Source organism: Arachis ipaensis, chromosome B06, assembly GCF_000816755.2.
Source record: "Arachis ipaensis cultivar K30076 chromosome B06, Araip1.1, whole genome shotgun sequence".
Lineage (NCBI taxonomy): Eukaryota > Viridiplantae > Streptophyta > Magnoliopsida > Fabales > Fabaceae > Arachis > Arachis ipaensis.
Window position 1 is genome coordinate 87,943,320 of NC_029790.2, and position 21,638 is coordinate 87,964,957.

General features: G+C 37.2%; 1 protein-coding gene across 1 annotated transcript; it reads right to left on the reverse strand.

Annotated features, from left to right (window-relative positions):
• On the reverse strand, positions 18,905 to 19,333 carry LOC107647026. The gene has a single exon (XM_016351159.1). The coding sequence runs from the start codon at positions 19,331 to 19,333 to the stop codon at positions 18,905 to 18,907; it is 429 nt and encodes a 142-aa protein (XP_016206645.1).

The window sequence follows — 21,638 nt, forward strand, 5'->3', positions numbered from 1 at the left end:
GGGATCCTATGGGTCCACAGATCCTGAGGTGTCAAGGATTTCTCATCCCTGCACCAATTAGGCTTGCAAAATGCCCTTTGCTGCCAATCCTGACGTTAAACGCCAGGTTGCTGCCCATTTCTGGCGTTAAACGCCAGTCTAGTGCCCATTTCTGGCGTTAAATGCCAGCTTCTTGCCCTTTTCTGGCGTTAAACGCCAGTCTGGTGCCCATTTCTAGCGTTAAACGCCAGTCTGGTGCCCATTTCTGGCGTTAAACGCCCAGAATGGTGCCAGACTGGGCATTTAACGCCCATTCTGCTACTCTTACTGGCGTTTAAACGCCAGTAGGCTTCTCCTCCAGGGTGTGCTGTTTTTCATTCTGTTTTTTAGTTTGTTTTTACTTTTTCAATTATTTTTGTGACTTCACATGATCATCAACCTACAGAAAACATAAAATAACAATAGAAAATAGAAATTTAACATAGATAAGTAAAATTGGGTTGCCTCCCAACAAGCGCTTCTTTAATGTCAGTAGCTTGACAGTGGGCTCTCATGGAGCCTCACAGATACTCAGAGCATGATGATGGCCTCTTAACACCAAACTTAGAGTTTGGTTGTGGCCTCCCAACATCAAACTTAGAGTTTGAATGTGGGGGTTTTGTTTGACTCTGTATTGAGAGAAGCTTTTCATGCTTCTTCTCCATGGTTACAGAGGGAGATCTTTGAGCTTTAAACACAAGGGAGTCCTCATTCACTTGGAGGATCAATTCTCCTCTGTCAACATCAATCATAGCCTTTGCTGTGGCCAAGAAGGGTCTGCCAAGGATGGTGGATTCATCCATACACTTCCTAGTATCTAGGATTATGAAATCAGCAGGGATGTAGTGGTCTTCAACCTTTACCAAGACATCCTCTACAAGTCCATAAGCCTGTTTCCTTGAATTGTCTGTCATCTCTAGTGAGATACTTGGAGCTTGTACCTCAAGGATCCCTAGCTTCTCCATTACAGAGAGAGGCATGAGGTTTATGCTTGACCTTAGGTCACATAGAGCCTTCTCAAAGGTCATGGTGCCTATGGTACAAGGTATTGAGAACTTTTCAAGATCTTGTCTCTTCAGAGGTAATTTCTGCCTAGTCAAGTCATCCAGTTCTTTGGTGAGCAAGGGGGGTTCATCCTCCCAAGTCTCATTACCAAATAGCTTGGCATTTAGCTTCATGATTGCTCCAAGGTACTTAGCAACTTGTTCTTCAGTAACATCTTCATCCTCTTTAGAGGAAGAATACTCATCAGAGCTCATGAATGGCAAAAGTAAGTTCAATAGAATCTCTATGGTCTCAGTGTGAGCCTCAGATTCCCATGGTTCCTCATTAGGGAACTCCTTGGAGGCTAGTGGACGTCCATTGAGGTCTTCCTCAGTGGAGATCACTGCCTCTTCCTCCTCTCCAGGTTCGGCCGTGTGGGTTACGTTGATGGCCTTGCACTCTCCTTTTGGATTCTCTTCTGTATTGCTTGGAAGAGTACTAGGAGGGAGTTCAGTAACTTTCTTACTCAGCTGACCCACTTGTGCCTCCAAATTTCTAATGGAGGACCTTGTTTCAGTCATGAAACTTTGAGTGGTTTTAATTAAATCGGAGACTACAGTTGCTAATTTAGAGTGGTTCTGCTTAGAATTCTCTGTTTGTTGCTGAGAAGATGATGGAAAAGGTTTGCCATTGCTAAACCTATTTCTTCCACCATTATTGTTGTTGAAGCCTTGTTGAGGCCTCTGTTGATCCTTCCATGAGAGGTTGGGATGATTTCTCCATGAAGGATTATAGGTGTTTCCATAGGATTCTCCCATGTAATTCACGTCTTCCATTGCTAGGTTATCAGGATCATAAGCTTCTTCTTCAGATGAAGCTTCTTTGGTACTGACTGTTGCTACTTGCATTTCAGACAGACTCTGAGAAATCATATTGACTTGCTAAGTCAATATTTTGTTCTGAGCCAATATGGCATTCAGAGTATCAATCTCAAGAACTCTTTTCTTCTTACTTGTCCCATTATTCACAGGATTTCTTTCAGAGGTGTACATGAATTGGTTATTTACAACCATTTCAATGAGTTCCTGAGCTTCTGCAGACGTCTTCTTCAGATGAAGAGATCCTCCAGCAGAGCTGTCCAATGACATCTTGGACAGTTCACACAGACCATCATAGAAGATACCTATGATGCTCCATTCTGAAAGCATGTCCGAAGGACACCTTCTGATCAATTGCTTGTATCTTTCCCAAGCTTCATAGAGGGATTCACCTTCCTTCTGTCTGAAGGTTTGGACTTCCACTCTAAGCTTGCTCAATTTTTGAGGTGGAAAGAACTTTGCCAAGAAGGCATTGACTAGCTTTTCCCAAGAGTTCAAGCTTTCTTTAGGTTGTGAATCCAACCATGTTCTAGCTCTGTCTCTTACAGCAAAGGGAAAAAGCATAAGCTTGTAGACCTCGGGATCAACCCCATTGGTCTTGACAGTGTCACATATTTGCAAGAATTCAGCTAAGAACTGATGAGGATCTTCCAATGGAAGTCCATGAAACTTGCAATTCTGTTGTATCAGAGAAACTAATTGAGGCTTAAGCTCAAAGTTGTTTGCTCCAATGGCAGGAATTGAGATGCTTCTCCCATAGAAGTCGGGAGTAGGTGCAGTAAAGTCACCAAGCATCTTCCTTGCATTGTTGGCATTTTTGTTGTTTTCGGCTGCCATGGCTTCTTCCTGTTTGAAAGTTTCTGTTAGGTCCTCTATAGAGAGTTGTACTTTAGCTTCTTTTAGCTTTCTCTTCAAGGTTCTTTCAGGTTCAGGATCAGCTTCAACAAGAATGCCCTTGTCCTTGCTCCTGCTCATATGAAAAGAGAGGAGAAGAAAATATGGAATCCTCTATGTCACAGTATAGAGATTCCTTGAGGTGTCAAAGGAAAATAAAAATATAAGGATGAGGTAGAGAAGAGATAATTCGAACTTATCAAGAGGGACAGAGTTCGAATTGCTGATAATGGAGAAGTGTTAGTCCTTTAAATAGAAGGAATTGGGAAGAGGGAAAGAATTTTTGACATTAAAGTAAAAATATTTTGAAATAATTAAAAGAAATTTTGAAAATTTGGTAAATGATTTTCGAAAACTAAGATTGGGAAAGAAATTATGTGATTTTTGGAAAAGATTTTGAAATTAGAAATAAAAAAGATATGATTGAAAATTAATTTTGAAAAAGATGTGATTGAAAAGATATGATTGAGAAGATATGATTGAGAATCAAATTAAAAAGAGAATTTTTTTTTAAATTAAAGTTGATTACTTGACTAACAGAAAATTAAAAGATATGATTCTAGAATTAAAATTTGATCCTTTCTTAATAGGCAAGTAACAACTTGAAAATTTTGAATTAAATCACCAGTTGTAGCAAGGATTTTCGAAAATAATAATAATTTAAAAAATGGAAAGAAATTGATTTTGAAAAGATATGATTGAAGAGATATGATTTGAAAAAGATTTGAATTAAAAACAAAATCTTCCCTCTAGTGTCCTCCTGGCGTTAAACGCTCAGAATGGCATCCATTCTGGCGTTTAACGCCTAAAATGCTACCTTTTTGGGCATTTAACGCCCAGCCAGGTTGATAAACCACTATTTTATGGTTTATCTTGTGCTCAATTGAGTGGATTTTATCAACTCTTTACCCACTTATTCATACTATTTGCATGAGTTTACATTCTCCTTCCTGATTTTGTGCTATGATTGAAAACATGCTTCTTTGACCTTATATTTGCTAATATTAATCCTCTCTTATTACCATTAGATGCCTTGATATGTGTGTTAAGTGTTTTCAGAGATTACAGGGCAGGAATGGCTTGGAGGATGGAAAGGAAGCATGCCAAAGTGGAAGGAATACAGGAAACTGAAGGAACTGCTAAAGCTGTCCAGCCTGACCTCCTGGCACTCAAACAACCATAACTTGAGCTACAGAGGTCCAAATGATGCGGTTTCAGTTGCGTTGGAAAGCTAACATCCGGGACTTCGCAACGATATATAATTTTCTATAGCTTCTCCGAAGCCAGGTGACGCGAACGCGTGGATCACGCGGACGCGTGACCTGGAAAAACCCCAATCCACGCTAACACGTGGACGACGCTTCCGCGTCACTTTCCCGCGACCTGAACATACCAGAAATCACTGGAGGCGATTTCTGGGCTGTTTTTGACCCAGTTTTCAGCCCAGAATACATAGATTAGAGGCTATAAAGTAGGGAAATGCATCCATTCATAAACACGCTTTTATAATACACAATTTTTAGTTTTAGATGTAGATTTTAGAGAGAGAGGTTCTCTCTTCTCTCTTAGCATTTAGTTTTAGGATTTAGGATTATTTCTTCTCAATTTCCAGGTTTAATGTTCCTCTTATTTATTTTCTATTTTATTATATACCTTTAATTATTATTTATCTTTCCAATTTAGCTTATGCTACATTCATGTTATGATTTTCTTAATTAATATTATTTGAGGTATTTCAGTTTATGATCGTTTTATTCTATTTATAAATGCTTTTAATTTAATTTAGATATTTTCTTCCTTTTGCCTTTGGTTAAGTAATTGGTAACACTTGAGTTGTCAAACTCAGCAGTGGTTGAAATTGGCAGATTACTAATTGATCTAGATCGCTCTAAAGCTAGTCTTCCTACAGGGATTGACTAGGACTTGAGGATCAAGATAATTAGTCCACTTGACTTAACTAAGTGGGATTAAAACTCAATTCTCATCACATATGATAAGGATAACTAGGATAGGAATTCTAATTCTTATACCTTGCCAAGAGATTTTATTATTGTTAATTTATTTTACTTGTCATTAAAATTACCTGTTCCTTATTTTAAAAACCCAAAATTCTACCTTTTCCATAGCTAATAATAAGTCATACTTCCCTGAAATTCCTTGAGAAGACGACCCGAGGTTTAAATACTTCGGTTATTAATTTATTAAGGGGTTTGTTACTTGTGACAACCAAAACGTTTATACGAAAGGATTTTTTGTTGTTTTAGAATCTATACTTACAACGCGATCACTCTTATTCTTTACCGATAGAAATCCGATCGTCAAAATGGCGCCGTTGCCGGGGAATTGCAAACGTGTGCCTTATTATTGGTTATTGTAAATATTTGCTTTTTGCTTGTTTATTTGTTTTTATATAAAAAAATTTCAGATTTTTATTTTAAAATTTTTTCATCTTATCTTATCTTAGTTTTAAATTTCAAAATTCAAATCTTTTTCAAAAATCATATCTTTTTCAAAATCTTATCTTATCTTATTTCAAAAATCAAATTTCAAAATTTAAAATTTAAAATTTAAAAAAAATTAAAATTCAAAATTTCAAATTTCAAATTTCAAATTTCAAATTTCAAAATTTCAAATTCAAATTTCAAAATTTAATTTTTAAATTCAAAATTTAATTTTCAAATTCAAAATTTAAATTTCAGTAACCTTTTAATTTAAATTTATTTTTATTTTCGTTTTTAATTTTTATTTGTTATTATGAGTTCTCACCCCTCTCGCTTTGAGTTTGGTCCCAATGCTGTTGCAAGGAATGGAAATTATAACAGGAACATGCATCAAGGTCAAAACAATCAGAGATGGAAGGAGCCACGAGGATCTGATCAACCCTTTCGGCAACATCACCTTCCAAGATACCATGGACAACGACCATCCTACAATGCATGCCAAGACAATAGATATGGTGGACCCCCTTGTAGTTACCAGCAAGCTCCATCATATGCCAATGAACCATCTCCTCAACACAACTTTGAACCACCATACTCACAAGCCCCTTACCACCAAATACCACTATATGACCCTAACCTGTATCCACTATACCAACCACCTTATGAGCCATACTTAGAACCACCACCTCAATATACACCATGTCTACATCCATCAATTCAAGAGCACTATGATCCTAATCATGTTATTCAAGCTGGACAAGAATCAAGGGATCGTCTCAAGAAAATAGTGGAAAATTTTTATGCCACCCTCCACCAATTGAATCAAGCAATAAATCGATTACCCTCTCAACATTCGGACACTCAAGGAACCCCCATGGCTTCATGTGTGCAATCTAATGAAGAACGCAGCATGAGGGAGATACTAGAAACTCTAATGGACAGTAAGGAGCTTGATTTTGTACTGAAACAAGTGGAGGAAGCCGAAATTATCAAAGAAGAAGAATTGGTTGAAGACTTAGGAGATGCTGAACCCCCATGGGAAAGTCAAGTTATAAAGCCTCTTTCAAAGATGTTTGAAATTGATGTTGAGGAGGGTGTACAACCTCCAAGGCATATCATGGTTGAAGATTTTGAAGGGGATGATCAAGAGATGGATTCCATCATTGATGAATTCTTATCTACATTTGAATCCTCCCCCATTGGACTTGACAAGAAGATTAAAGAAGAAGAAGCACAACCTCCCATGCCCTTGTTGAACAATGAAGAAGAGATCAAATTGGAAGAAAGGTACCAAGAGGAAGAGGTTGATATTGAAGAAGCTTGCAAAGAGGTGGAAATTGTCAAAGAAGAGCACAAGGGAATTGAGCTGGAAATCACCTTGCCAAAGTTGTTGGAGACCTCTCCCCCAAAACCATCACCATCCATCCTTTCATTCAAGTGGGTAAATCTCTCATCTCTAACCTTAATTAGCTCACTTGAATATGCTTTGCTTGTGACAGATGGTCAGCTTAGAGCTCTTTGTGGCTATAAGAGCAAGCGGGAGATGGTTAGTGGTAGGAATTGTCATGCAAGGTTCAATATGGTTGCATGCTCCAAATTAAAGTACAAAGGTTGGTACAATTCTCAATTGAATGGGTTTAGGAAGCTGTTTGGATGTCTTAGTGAGAATTCGGATTGCTTGCTACCCGGTTGGAACAAAGATGGTCAACAAGAAGACGGGTGCAAAAGCAAGGTTTGGGACCCCGGAATTCATTCTACCAATCAACATTCTTGGGGTCTTGTCACTTGCTTTAACTTGCTTGAAGGCTTTCTGCGCCTAGTTTGGGATCCCGGAGGCCATTGGAATCACAAACATTGGTGGAGATTTCTGGATGAATTCAAGCACAAGCCACCATAACAGGGAGCTCACCAAATGTCCAACTTAAGGACTTTAACTAAAAGTGCTAGGTGGGAGACAACCACCATGGTATGATCATTCCTTTTCAATTTTAATTTTATTTAGTTTTGTTTATTTTTGAATTTTATTTTATTTCATTGAACCTGGAATTATTCATAACATTTGTATACTGCATTCTGCTTTTTGCATATAAAAAAAAAGGGGAAGCACGCACGCGACGCGGCAGCGTTGCTAACGCGTCCGCGTCACAAGTGCATTAGGAAGAAAAGAAAAGTGAACAGAGAGTCACGAGAGAGCGTGGCTGGAGGCGTGCCTCTGGCACAAATTGATCCACGCGACTGCGTCGCTGATGCGTCCACGTGATGTGGAAAAAATGGCTCCCACGCGTCCGCGTCACCCACGCGAACGCATGGCTCTGTAAAATCGACGTAAAGGGGTGTACGGCAGAATGTTGGGCTGGAACGTGGCTCGACTCGTGCTAGAAGCACAAGCCCTATCACGCGACCGCGTGCCCCACGCGTCCGCGTCATTTCCAAAAATGGACCAGCCACGCGATCGCGTCAACCACGCGACCGCGTCACCTAAAAATTTGGCAAATAGAGTTTCGAACAGAGAGTTGCACGAACGCGAGGCTGCACTCGCGCAAATCGCACAAATCAGGCCACGCGATCGCGTGACCTACGCGTCCGCATCACCTGACCTTATCGCGCACCACGCGACCGCGTCACTCACGCATCCGCGTCGCCAGCGCCGCACAACATATCCACATCAGCCAAAATATCTTATCTTTTCTTCACCAAATCCTTATTTTTGTTTTCTATTTTATTATTTCTTTCTTCTCTTTTCTTCTTTCTCTATTCTTTCTCACTTTTTATCTTTCCCTTATTCTTTTCTTTTTACATCTATTATCAAGGTTCTTTTCTTTTCCCCTTCTACTCTTCTATCCTTTAATTTCTTACATTTATTTGTTCTTTCCTTTCGGTTTCTTTTTAAATTCTTTTTCATGCATTTTTATGTTGGTGTTGGAGTTTTATTTGAATAGTACCTTATTTTATTTGAGCATGTGGCTATTCTGAGGAGAGATTTGACAATTGACATTTACTTATGGCTCTCATATACATTTGGATTACATTATTTTCATCCCTATTTTAACTTGCACACCCAATGTATTTGGGATTATCATTCACAATTGTCATCATTACACATGCTCTTTAATTTGGCACATTTATCACTTGATGCTTGAGCTATGCTTCTCATGCCTATTATTTGCATGTTTTTACCCTCTTGCATCTAATTATTTTGAATTGCCCTTTTTGATCTTTATTGTTATCTTTCCTACATGTTGTAGCTACCATGTAGTTAGGCTATCATCTTTCCTTTGGCATTCCTTATCACTTGGAATTTCCTCCCTTCCAGTCTTAGTTTTCTATATTTTACACTATTCTTTTTTTCTTCTTCCTTAGGCATGGGTACCAAGAAAGAAAAAGAGAAGGCCACTGACAAGACACCAGCAAGGAAAGGAACCAAGAGATCTCCAATATTTCACACTCTTCCTTTTTCCTTCTTCCTTAGGCATGGGTACCAAGAAGGGAAAAGAGAAGGCACGGAGAGGAACCAAGAGACCTCTAACTAAGGCCTCTCTATCTACAAGCGTCAGTTGCAGCAACCCGTCCACTTGTACATCTCAGCATGCACTGAGGACGGTGCAATCTTTAAGTATAGGGAGGTCGATATCGATCTCCATGGGTTAGTTACTCTTCTATCTCAACACCAATGGTTTATTTTCCTTGTTAGTTGTTGCATTTACATGTTTGATTGCATATCTGTTTGATTTTATGCATATTTTACCACTTGGTTGAAGAAATATTTTCTTTTTCAAAAACTTTTAGAGCATTTCACTAATTTGAATAAAATTTAATGTTACACTTGTTTGAAGAAATATTATACTGGAACATGGTTTAGAGCTCGAACATACAAAACCTGTGAGATTTTTGAGCCTATTTGAATTGGTTGCATTTTACCAACCAATATTTTATTTTTGGTGTGTGTTTTCTCTCTAAAATTGTGATCTTTGTCTTGCTTAATTCTATATTTCCATGGTTTGATGTATGCATACACTTACATGATTGAGGCCTTGTTTCACTGAGCTTACATACCCATATGGCCTTACCCTTTCATTATTCTTTGCAAACCAATGTTGAGCCTATTATACCCATTTGTTCTTTACTTTAGCACATCATTAACTCTAAGCAGAAAATAATAATGTCCTTAATTTGAATCCTTGGTTAGCTTAGACTAGTGAGAGTGCTCATGAATTAAGTATGGGGAAATTTGAATTTGGAAACATTTGGTTTGAGAATTGAGTATGTTAGAATTTTCTGAAATGTGAAAAAAAAATGTTTAGGACATGATTCATGCATCCAATAATTTAATCATATGCATTGAGAAAAATAAAAGAAAAGAAAAAAATATATATATATATAATAAAAAAAGAGAAAAGAAAAATAGCAAATAAGAAAAAGGGGACAAAATGCCCCAAAGTAAATGGTGAAAGCAATGCATATGTACTATACTTGAAATTAGAATGCATGAATATGTGGAAAACATGGTTAATGAATAGTTAGATGTGGTATTGTGATTACATGGATTGTCTAAAGTTAGGTGGAAAGTTTAAGTTAATTAAGGACTCAGATTTTAGTCCACTTGGCCAAATACAATCCTACCTTGACCCTAACCCCATTACAACCCTTAAAAGACCTCTTGATATGTGTATCTGTGAATTAAATTTTTGTTGATTGGTAGAAGAAAAGCAAGTCTTAGAAAGCAAGGTTAGTAGAGAATTGAGAGAATCAAACCTTAAACACTTGAGTGATTAGAGTGTATACACTACCAGTGAGGGTTCGATGCCCAATCCCTTGTTCCCTGCTTTCATGAGCTATTTTCTTCTTGCAAGTCTATTTTTACTTCATTTTCATGATTTGAATTAGTGAAAGTCAGTTCATATTTCTTCTTGAAAGATTTGTTTACTTTTAACTAAGTAGGTAGAAACATTTTGCATGTAGTTGCATTCATATAGATAGGTTGCATTTCATATTAATCTACCATTCCTCTTCATCTTTATAGCTTCTCTTGAGCTTAGCATGAGGACATGCTAATGTTTAAGTGTGGGGAGGTTGATAAACCACTATTTTATGGTTTATCTTGTGCTCAATTGAGTGGATTTTATCAACTCTTTACCCACTTATTCATACTATTTGCATGAGTTTACATTCTCCTTCCTGATTTTGTGCTATGATTGAAAACATGCTTCTTTGACCTTATATTTGCTAATATTAATCCTCTCTTTTTACCATTAGATGCTTTGATATGTGTGTTAAGTGTTTTAAGAGATTACAGGGCAGGAATGGCTTGGAGGATGGAAAGGAAGCATGCAAAAGTGGAAGGAATACAGGAAACTGAAGGAACTGCTACAGCTGTCCAGCTTGACCTCCTGGCACTCAAACGACCATAACTTGAGCTACAAAGGTCCAAATGACACGGTTCTAGTTGCGTTGGAAAGCTAACGTCCGGGGATTTGCAACAATATATAATTTGCCATAGCTGCCCTGAAGCCAAGTGACACGAACGCGTGGATCACACGGACACGTGACCTGGCAAAACCCCAATCCACGCTAACGCGTGGACGACGCTTCCGTGTCACTTTCCCGCGACCTGAACGTACCAGAAATCGCTGGGGCAATTTCTGGGCTATTTTTGACCTAGTTTTCAGCCCAGAACACACAGATTAGAGGCTATAAAGTGGGGGAATGCATCCATTCATAAACACGCTTTCATAATACACAATTTTTTGTTTTAGATGTAGTTTTTAGAGAGAGAGGTTCTCTCCTCTCTCTTAGGATTTAGTTTTAGGATTTAGGATTATTTTTTCTCAGTTTCCAAGTTTAATGTTTCTCTTATTTATTTTCTAATTTATTATATACCTTTAATTATTATTTATCTTTCCAATTTAGCTTATGCTACATTCATGTTATGATTTTCTTAATTAATATTATTTGAGGTATTTCAGTTTATGATTGTTTTATTCTATTTATGAATGCTTTTAATTTAATTTAGATATTTTCTTCCTTTTGGCTTTGGTTAAGTAATTGGTAACACTTGAGTTGTCAAACTCAGTAGTGGTTGAAATTGGCAGATTACTAATTGATCTAGATCGCTCTAAAGCTAGTCTTCCCACAAGGATTGATTAGGACTTGAGGATCAAGCAAATTAGTCCACTTGACTTAACTAAGTGGGATTAAAACCCAATTCTCATCACATCTGATAAGGATAACTAGGATAGGAATTCTAATTCTTATACCTTGCCAAGATATTTTATTATTGTTAATTTATCTTACTTGTCATTTAAATTACCTGTTCCTTATTTTAAAAACCCAAAATTCTACCGTTTCCATAGCTAATAATAAGTCATACTTCCCTGCAATTCCTTGAGTAGACGACCCGAGGTTTAAATACTTCGGTTATCAATTTATTAAGGGGTTTGTTACTTGTGACAACCAAAATGTTTGTACGAAAGGATTTTCTATTGGTTTAGAATCTATACTTACAACGCGATCACTCTTATTCTTTACCAATAGAAATCCGATCATCACAGGTACCCTGGCTGGCGTTTAAACGCCAGTTTTCCTTCTTCATTGGGCGTTTTAAACGCCCAGCTTTTTCTCTGTAATTCCTCTTCTGCATGTTCTAAATCTTCAATTCTCTGTATTATTGGCTTGAGAAGACACAATTTTAAAATTTTTTTGAATTTTTAATGGTGAAAAACAATCAAAATGCAACTAATCATGAAAAACTAAGATCAAACAAACAATGCATGCAAGACACCAAACTTAGAAGTTTGTATACTAAGGACTATAATAATTTGAAAATGAATATGAGAAACAACAAAAGACACAAAACAAGAGAATTTAAAGATCAGAGCAAGAAAATCATCAAGAACAACTTGAAGATCAATGAAGAACATAATGCATATAATTTTTGAAAATTGGAAGAATGCAATTGACACCAAACTTAAGATTAGACACTAGACTCAAACAAGAAACATAAAATATTTTTTATTTTAAGATTTTATAAATTTTTTTTTTGTAATTTTTTCGAAAATTAAGTGGAAAAAGAAAAAAAAAGACTTCAAAGTTCTTAATGAGAATTCCAGAAATCATGCAATGTTAGTCTAAAACTCCGGTCCAGGAATTAGACATGGCTTACTAGCTAGCCAAGCTTTCAGTGAAAACTTTGGTCCAAAACACTAGACATGGCCAATGGCCAGCCAAGCTTTAGCAAATCATTACGTTCAACAGCAAGATTGATAGAAATCAACAAGTCCTTCTGATGAAAAGTTAAAACCTCGGTCCAAAAGATTAGACATGGCTTCTCAGCCAGCCAGACTTCAACAAATCATCATGAAACTCTAGAATTCATTCTTAAAAGTTCTGAAGAACAAAATAGAAATACAACTTTTTTTTTTGAAATTTTTCGAAAATTAAAAGGTAAAAAGCTTAAACATAAAATAAAATTACCTAATCTGAGCAACAAGATGAACCGTCAGTTGTCCAAACTCGAACAATCCCCGGTAACGGCGCCAAAAACTTGGTTGCACGGGGATTGTTTGTTCCCCGGCAACGGTGCCAAAAACTTGGTGCACGAAATTGTGATCATCAATGGTGCCAACAACTTGGTACGCACAATTGTAATCTCAACTCTTTATCACAACTTCGCACAACTAACCAGGAAGTGCACTGGGTCGTCCAAGTAATAAACCTTACGTGAGTAAGGGTCGATCCCACGGAGATTGTCGGCTTGAAGCAAGCTATGGTCACCATGTAAATCTCAGTCAGGCGGATTCAAATGGTTATGGAGAATTGATAATTAAAATATGAATAAAACATAAAATAAGATAGAGATACTTATGTAATTCATTGGTAGGAATTTCAGATAAGCGTATGGAGATGCTTTGTTCCTTCTGAACCTCTGCTTTCCTATTGCCTTCATCCAATCATTCATACTCCTTTCCATGGCAAGCTTTATGTTGGGCATCACCGTTGTCAATGGCTACTTCCTGTCCTCTCAGTGAAAATGGTCCAGATGCGCTATCACCGCACGACTAATCAGCTGTTGGTTCTCGATCATGTTGGAATAGGATCCATTGATCCTTTTGCGTCTGTCACTACGCCCAACACTTGCGAGTTTGAAGCTCCTCACAGTCATCCCTTCCCAGATCCTACTCGGAATACCACAGACAAGGTTTAGACTTTTCGGATCTCAAGAATGACTGCCAATGATTCTAGCCTATACCACGAAGGTTCTAATCTTAGATTAGAAACCCAAGAGATACACATTCAAGCTTGATTGCATGTAGAACGGAAGTGGTTGTCAGGCACGCGTTCATAGGTGAGAATGGTGATGAGTGTCACGGATCATCACATTCATCATGTTGAAGAACGAATGGATATCTTAGAACAAAAATAGGCTTGAGTTGAATAGAAAAACAATAGTACTTTGCATTAATTCATGAGGAACAGCAGAGCTCCACACCTTAATCTATGGTGTGTAGAAACTCCACCGTTGAAAATACATAAGTGAAAATAGTCTAAGCATGGCCGAATGGCCAGCCTCAAAGGTCTAAGGACTAAACGTCCCAAGATGAAAATACAATAGTAAAAGGTCCTATTTATAGATAACTAGTAGCCTAGGGTTACAGAAATTAGTAATTAATGCAGAAATCCACTTCCGGGCCCACTTGGTATGTGCTTGGGCTGAGCATTGCAGCTTTCATGTGTAGAGACTTTTCTTGGAGTTAAACGCCAGCTTTGGTGCCAGTTTGGGCGTTTAACTCCAGCTTTTATGCCAGTTCTGGCGTTTTGACGCCAGAATTTCTATGCTGATTTGGAACGCCAGTTTGGGCCATCAAATCTCGGGCAAAGTATAGACTATTAGATATTGCTGGAAAGCCCAGGATGTCTACTTTCCAACACAATTGAGAGCGCACCAATTGGAATTCTGTAGCTCCAGAAAATCCACTTCGAGTGCAGGGAGTTCAGAATCCAACAGCATCTGCAGTCCTTTTTCAGCCTCTGAATCAGATTTTTGCTCAAGTCCCTCAATTTTAGCCAGAAAATACCTGAAATCACAGAAAAACACACAAACTCATAGTAAAGTCCAGAAATGTGATTTTTATTTAAAAACTAATAAAAACATAATAAAAACTAACTAAAATATACTAAAAACATACTAAAAACAATGCCAAAAAGCGTATAAATTATCCGCTCATCAGTAACCATCTAATCTAGCTAAAATGCAAATGTATCACATCTCCACACTCATCCCCTCCAAATTTCTCCGTCACACTCTCTTCCATTCCTCCTCCTCCGCCATCGCCTCCGCTGCCATTGTCGGTCGTTCGCTACTACCTCGCACCACAACAACCACCGCCAGAACCACAAGTTCCTGGATTCCAATACCTTCCTCGGAAGCTGGTGAAGGAGGTTCACAAGCAGTACATCCAAGAAATGGAGCTGCTTCAGATCGAGAATCAGCGCAAGGACAAAGCTCGCAGAGAAGCCCTTAAAGTTGCCAATGAGGAGCGCAAGAAGCTCAAGGCCGAAGCTGTGCAAATCCGGGCTTAGGAGCGTAAGATCGCACAACAAGAATTCAGAGAAACACTCGTGCATTTTTCTTTTTCTTCTTCCCTCCCCTCTATGAATTTCGCAATGCACACCAAGTGTTCGATGGTTTGCTTATTTGTTGGTTTGAGCTAACATGCATATCAAATGTTTGTTAGTTAGTCTCAGTGGATAATTAGGTAGATATATGTTCTCAATATTGTGTTCGTGCAGACGAGGTGTTTAATCTTATTCAGATTCGAGAACCTTTTGTTTGTGGTATAACTTCCTTAGGGTATGACCACATGGAGATTCTTGGTTAGTTTTCAATCTTTGTATTCTTGATAATATCTTATAAAATTCATGAATTCTCAGAATATATCTAACATGATGTTGCAATGCCAATGATACTGTTCATTCAGTTTATTTCTATTGGATTCTGTTAACAGGGAATACTCTTGGAGAAATTGCTGGTGAGAAGGCTGGTATATTCAAGGTATGTTTAGATTAAAATATTTTCTCTTAGTTTTGAATATGAATGCCTTTTGAATTCTCTGTCTGTCCTTTCTTTCTAAATCCATCAATTGTAATCTATATTTTCTATTTTTCCCACTGCAGAATCAAATCCCAGCTTTTACGGTGCCTCAGCTTGACAAAGCAATGCTTGTGCTTGAGGAGAAGGCTTCTCAATTGAATGCAATTGTGTTCTTTCATGAGGCTATTTTGTTCTCAGCTTCTTAAAAAGAATCTAAATAACTCATCAGTAGGCATAATCGTATAACAACATTGGCACATCAAAAATCAAGTAACATGACACAACGTTTCATGTGTTCGTTCTGTATTAAGAGTGAAATATCTTGTGTTAATGTGACGAATTCAGTAGCAATTGAACATGTGCAAGTTCATTAATTCACTTTGTTGAGGCTATATCAAGATCATCATTATCAATATTTACATTGTTTTGGAAAGGAGTGATGCATATCTTATCATATACATTCTTCCTTTGATCAGGTTGTGCTTTCATCTTCATACGATTTTCCATTTATCAATGGCCATCTGAAAGACAGGATATATGTAACTGCAGGTACCCCTTCAAGTTGTAACCCCATTAGATCCGAGTTTGCTAAATGGTTTAAAACTTGGTCTTGAAGGTGAGCACCAATATCTGAATGCCAGTCTTGCTGTCGCACTGTGCTCGACATGGCTAAAAAGGACTGGCCAGCTTGGAGACACTAATCTGGAGCAATCCGTAAGTTCTGAAATAATGCTCTCATGACAAGATATAAGCATGTCCCTTAAGTTTTCCTTATGTGATTTATTTTTCTTTATGTTCACTAGTAACAATATCTGCAGCACCACTTCTTAGTGCTAGATATTAGTAGCATTCTAATTCAATAAACTTTTTCTTTAGAGCACATGTTTAGCTACAAAAAAAGGTAACAACATCAATGGTAAAAATCACTTAATTATTTATCATGCATGGTTGATTAAAATTTACAATTGAAATCAAAGTCAACAATTCCTACAAGCAATATTATATTATATATAATATAACTCCTACATTTTAATTTATATTATTTATGATGTGGGGGCAATGAGAATATAAAATGCTTGCTTCCATACTTTAGGCCAAACTATACACATGAAGATTATTAAAGTATGAAAGCATTTGATATTTTCATCAATAGCATTTTTCAAAATATATCTTGGTAGCTTTTATACATATATAGTAGCAAGTTATGAAACTGGATATATATTGATTTTAGCTAAGCGAAGAGTAGATCCCATTATTATTTAATATATTCTAAGCAAATTTAGTACAATAAAGTATGATATAACAAGATATTCTTCTACAAAGTCAAAAATGGAGACTTACAACTTTTTCTATGTGTCTTTTCACTGATCTTTTTCTTCTACAGTAATCCTTTTAATCACAAAACACTGACTTATAATTGTTTATGCTTCATTAATTTTCGATGATGTCCTGGTTCATTTCAGGATTGCAAAAGCTTTCCTTACTAAACTTGGAAGGGTGCCTTGTAACAGCTGCATGCTTGGATTCTCTTGCAGGTTTAATTGCTTGATATAATTTTATACTTATTATGTTGCTGGTCTAGAAAATTGGCCACTTCATTATATTCCCTCGAAATAATACAACTATACAACTACTAAACTTATAAACCAGCCAGCATATTTAAGGATATTCTGCAGTGGTGCCATTGTGAGAATGGGTGAATTCTTGATCTTATCTCTCTGGAAAACTCTGCATCACCCTCCAAAATGATACTTCTGCACTCATATTCCAAGCAAAGAATAAACCCTCCAATTAGCTCAGCTCTATATTAAAACATCAGAGATGTAGATTTGTTAGTGTACTGTTGCTGTAAAATATTTTTCATCATGTTTATTAGTATATATTATATATTAATTTGTCCTTGTTATTTCTTGCCAGATCTTCCTCTCTTGTCAAACTTGAATCTTAATAGATGCAATATTACCGACGACGGCTGTGAAAAAAATGGACCTGTTCTCTCTCTCTCTCTTTTTCTCTCTCTATACAAGCCGTCATAACCCATTGGTTTTCTTTCTTTCAAAAAAAGAGAGTAATGATTTAGTCAAATATACACATACAAAATATATAAAGTATTTGATGTTAAAATTCAATCTACTAAAAAAAATATGATTAACACGTGTAGTGAGGTGTGAAGTTTTTCATATTCCTTTGGACTAATTTATTTTACCATATTATCCAATCATGTATCCAATTGGAGCACTACAAGTTATTGTTATGGTTAGGAGTGACATTTGCATCTTAATTTGACTATCCTTATTTTCTTTAATTATTGATGTTGTCTCATGTCTGTATTTTCTATGTTAGAACTAATCAACCAAGGATAGTTCCAATTGGCATTATTTAAGACGAATAAAAAAGAAAGTTTATTTGCTGATCGAGCATTATAATTACAAAACATATATAAGATCTTCTCAGAACTAACTATTCCTTTTGGAGTCTGCCAATTGAAAAATGAAGTTAATAAACTGGAGGAGAGGCTTGGAGTTACTGAGGATCATCTCAAACAGAAGGTGCTGTATAGTCTGGTCCTGTTATTTCATGGAATTTGAAATCATGTTTAGTATATCTAAATGCATGTTTTTAAATCTATTGCCATGCAGAATCTGGAATTCAAAAAACTTATAGATAAAAAAAATGTGCATTGAGCTACACAATATGCAGTAGAAGCAACTCTTAGAAGGGTACATGCAAATCAAAAGGATGATGATTTTCTCCCAATTGACAGCATCATTGCTCCATTGGAAGCTGAGATTAAGATATACAAGAATGAGGTACACATAATACAACTCCCAGCAAGGATGAAGATGACCAATATACTGGGAAGATGACACTGAAGATTATAGCTAATAGTTTTAGTATGGTTGAACAATATACTGACAATTATAGTTGATGATCAATATACTTTGTTTATGTTTTGAATTATATTGACTTTCTTGTTTATAGTACTTTTCTTTTAGTTTGATAATACGATGAATTTTTTTATTTTTTGAAATATTATAAATATTCGAATACAAATTAGATAAAAATTTGTATTAAATTTATATTTATTTTGTATGAAAACAAGTTTATTTTGCAATGGAAAAATCTAAAAAAATCTATTTTACCTTACTGACAAATTTACAGATGGATTTTCTGTCTGTATTTAGAGTTTGGGATGACTTTCCAAAGTTTCAATTACAGATGAAAAATCTGTTACCAATTACTGACGAAAAATCTGTTGAAAAATTTGTCTCTAATTACTGACGGAAAATCTGTCAAAAAATTTGTCCGTAATTACCGATGAAAAATCCGTCAGAAAATCCGTCTCTAATTACCGACAAAAATTCCATCGGAGAGTTTTCCATTTTAGGGAAATGGAGGGGAGAATTTACCGAGGGAAAATCTGTCGGTAAATGGTAAAAATCCATCAGTAATTTTTCGACGGAAAAAAATCCGTCGGTAAATTATTTCCGGCGAGACTTTTACAGAGGGACAAAATCTGTTGGTAATTTCGTCGGTAACCAAAAATTCGTCTGTAATAAAGACTAAATCTGTTTGTAAATCTGTCTATATTAAGCAATTTTCTAGTTGTGTCTCCTGCCAGGTGAGAAGTCTTCAGTTGGAATCTTCTTGTTCCTCCAGTCCTTATGTACTTTCTTCTTAGGGGCTCCTTCCTCAATGGTTGGTGGTGAATGCCCAGCACCAAACTTAAGATTCATGTCAGGGAGCTCTGTATGGCTTTCTACTGAGAGAGATGGTTGAAACACTAAGTGCTGTATTGTAGTACCTCCTTTCTTTGAGAGAGAGTAAGGGTTGGGCGTCTTGAACAATATGTGGTCCTCCCATAGTCTCAGAGTTGGCTCACCTCTCTTAACATTAATCAAGGCATTCCCAATAGCTAGGAAGGGCATTCCAAAGATGATAGAGTCATTTTTGTCCTCTCCAATGTAAAGTATCACGAAGTCTGCAGGGAGGTAAAGGTCTTCAACCTTTATAAGGATGTTCTCTACCATTCTAAATACCCTCTTTAGGGATTTTTCTACCATCTCCAGTGAGATCCTTGTGGGCTGCACCTCTTGGATCTCCAACTTCTTCATTACAGAGAGAGGCATAAGATTTATGCTTGATCAAAGGTCACATAATGACTCCTCAAATGTGATGGTCCCTATAGTACAGGGAATCAGGAAGCTTCCAGGATCTGGAATTTTCTAAGGTAGCTTTTTTTGCACTAATACACTGTACTCTTTGGTCAGTACCACAGTTTCATCTCCTTTCAGGGCCTTCTTTTCAGAAACTGCATTTCTTAAATAGGCCATATAGGGGGTTTTTTTCTCTAACACATCAGCAAAAGAAATATTGACTTGTAACTTCTTGAAGATTGCCAAGAATTGGGCAAGTTGCTAATCCTTGGTCTCCTCTTGCATATTCAGGGGGTGTTGTGCTTCAGGCTCCTTCATCTCCATAGGGGCATGTACAAATGCACTCCCAGTCTCATCTTGAGCCTTGTTCTCCTTCAAATCCTTAGTAGTTTGCTTCTTCCTGGATTCGGCCTCCTTGTCCACAGTGAGGAATTTGCACTATTTCCTTGGATTTACCTATGTGTTGCTTGAAAGAGTATTGGGAGGTTTCTCAGGTATCTGGCTACTCAGCTGACCCATTTGTATCTCCAAGTTCTGAATTGAAGATCGAGTTTCTTGTATAGAGCTATAAGTGGTCTTGGAGAGGTTAGAAACTACTGTGGCTAAGTCAGAGAGGCTTTGGGTAGGCGTCTCCATCTGCTGCTAAGAGGGTTAGAACTGTCTGTTGTTGAACCTATTTTGATTGGTTCCACCCTGATTGTTGAAGCCTTGTTGCAGCCTCTACTAATCTCTCCATCCAAAGTTAGGGTAATTCCTCCATCCCTGATTAAAAATATGTGCAAAGGGATCATTGTTGGGATTTTTAGAGGAATTTCACATGTAATTAACATCTTCCATGGTGGTTTGAGCAATGTCACCAACTTCTCCTTCATAGGTGCATCTTGAGTGTTGACAGATGAAACTTGCATCCCACTTAAGTGTTGGGAGAGGAGATCATGTTAATTTGTTGGGACATAAGGTTTTTTTGATCCAAAATGGCATCCAGTGTGTCCACTTCCATGACTCCTCTCTTCTGAGTAGTTCCAGTGTTCACAGGGTTCCTTTCAGAAGTATACATGTACTGGTAGTTGGCAACCATGTCAATGAGCTCGTGTACTTCCTCAGGTATCTTCTTCATGTGCAGTGATCTGCCTGCAGAGTGATCCAGTGACATCTTAGCCATTTCAGAGAGGCCATCATAAAAGATCTCTAGCATGGTCCAATCTGAGATCATGTTGGGAGGGCAACTCCTAATCATTTACTTGTACCTCTCCCAAGCTTCATAGAGAGATGCTCCATCTTTTTGTCTGAAGGTCTAGACTTTCACTCTAAGCTTACTCAGCTTCTGGGGTGGAAAGAACTTGGTCAGAAATCCAGTGACCACCTTGTCCCATGTTTCCAGGCTCTCCTTAGGCTGAGAATCCAGCCATAGTTTTGCTTTATCCCTTACAGCAAAAGGAAAGAGCATGATCTTGTAAACCTCAGGGTTCACTCTATTCATCTTAACAGTATCACAGGTCTGTAGGAAATCAGATATGAACTTGTTGGGGTCCTCCTGCAGGAGTCCATAAAACTGACAATTCTATTGCACCAGAGTGACCAGTTGAGGCTTGAGCTCGAAGTTGTTGGCACCAATAGCAGGTAGTGATATGTTGCACCCATAGAAGTCAGCAGTGGGTACAGTGTATGAGCCAAGCACTTTCCTGGCATACTCCTCAGCGTTCGGATTTCCTCCTGCCATAGTGGTCTCTTCAGCTTCCTTCTCAAAAGTTTCCATGAGATTCTCTCTGGCTTTACAAGCTCTAGCTTATTGTAAATGTCGTCTTAAGGTCCTCTCAGGTTCAAGATCAAGATCAAGAAGGGGTTCTTTATCCCTATTCCTGCTCATAAACAACAAGAAACAAAGAAAAAGTGGGAGTCTCTATGTCAGAGTATAGAGGACTCCCAGTGAGATATCTTACAAGAAATAAAGTAAGATAAAGTAAGCAATTAACAAAAAGATTCGAAGATAAAGATGGAAGATTTAGTTTAAAAATTTTTTAAAATTAGAAAGAAAGAGGTTCAAAAGTTTTCGAATTTCAAAAAGAAAGAAGAATAGAAACTAAAGAGACACCAAACTTAAAATTTGAAATTAAATGAAAAATAAGATAACTAAAATAAAATTCAAAAATCAAGAAAAAGATAAATTAGATAAAGATCA

What these genes read in the sequence shown, in the direction of transcription:
- LOC107647026 (XM_016351159.1), bottom strand. Translation starts at nt 19,333, where the DNA reads ATGGTAGAGAACATCCTTATAAAGGTTGAAGACCTTTACCTCCCTGCA.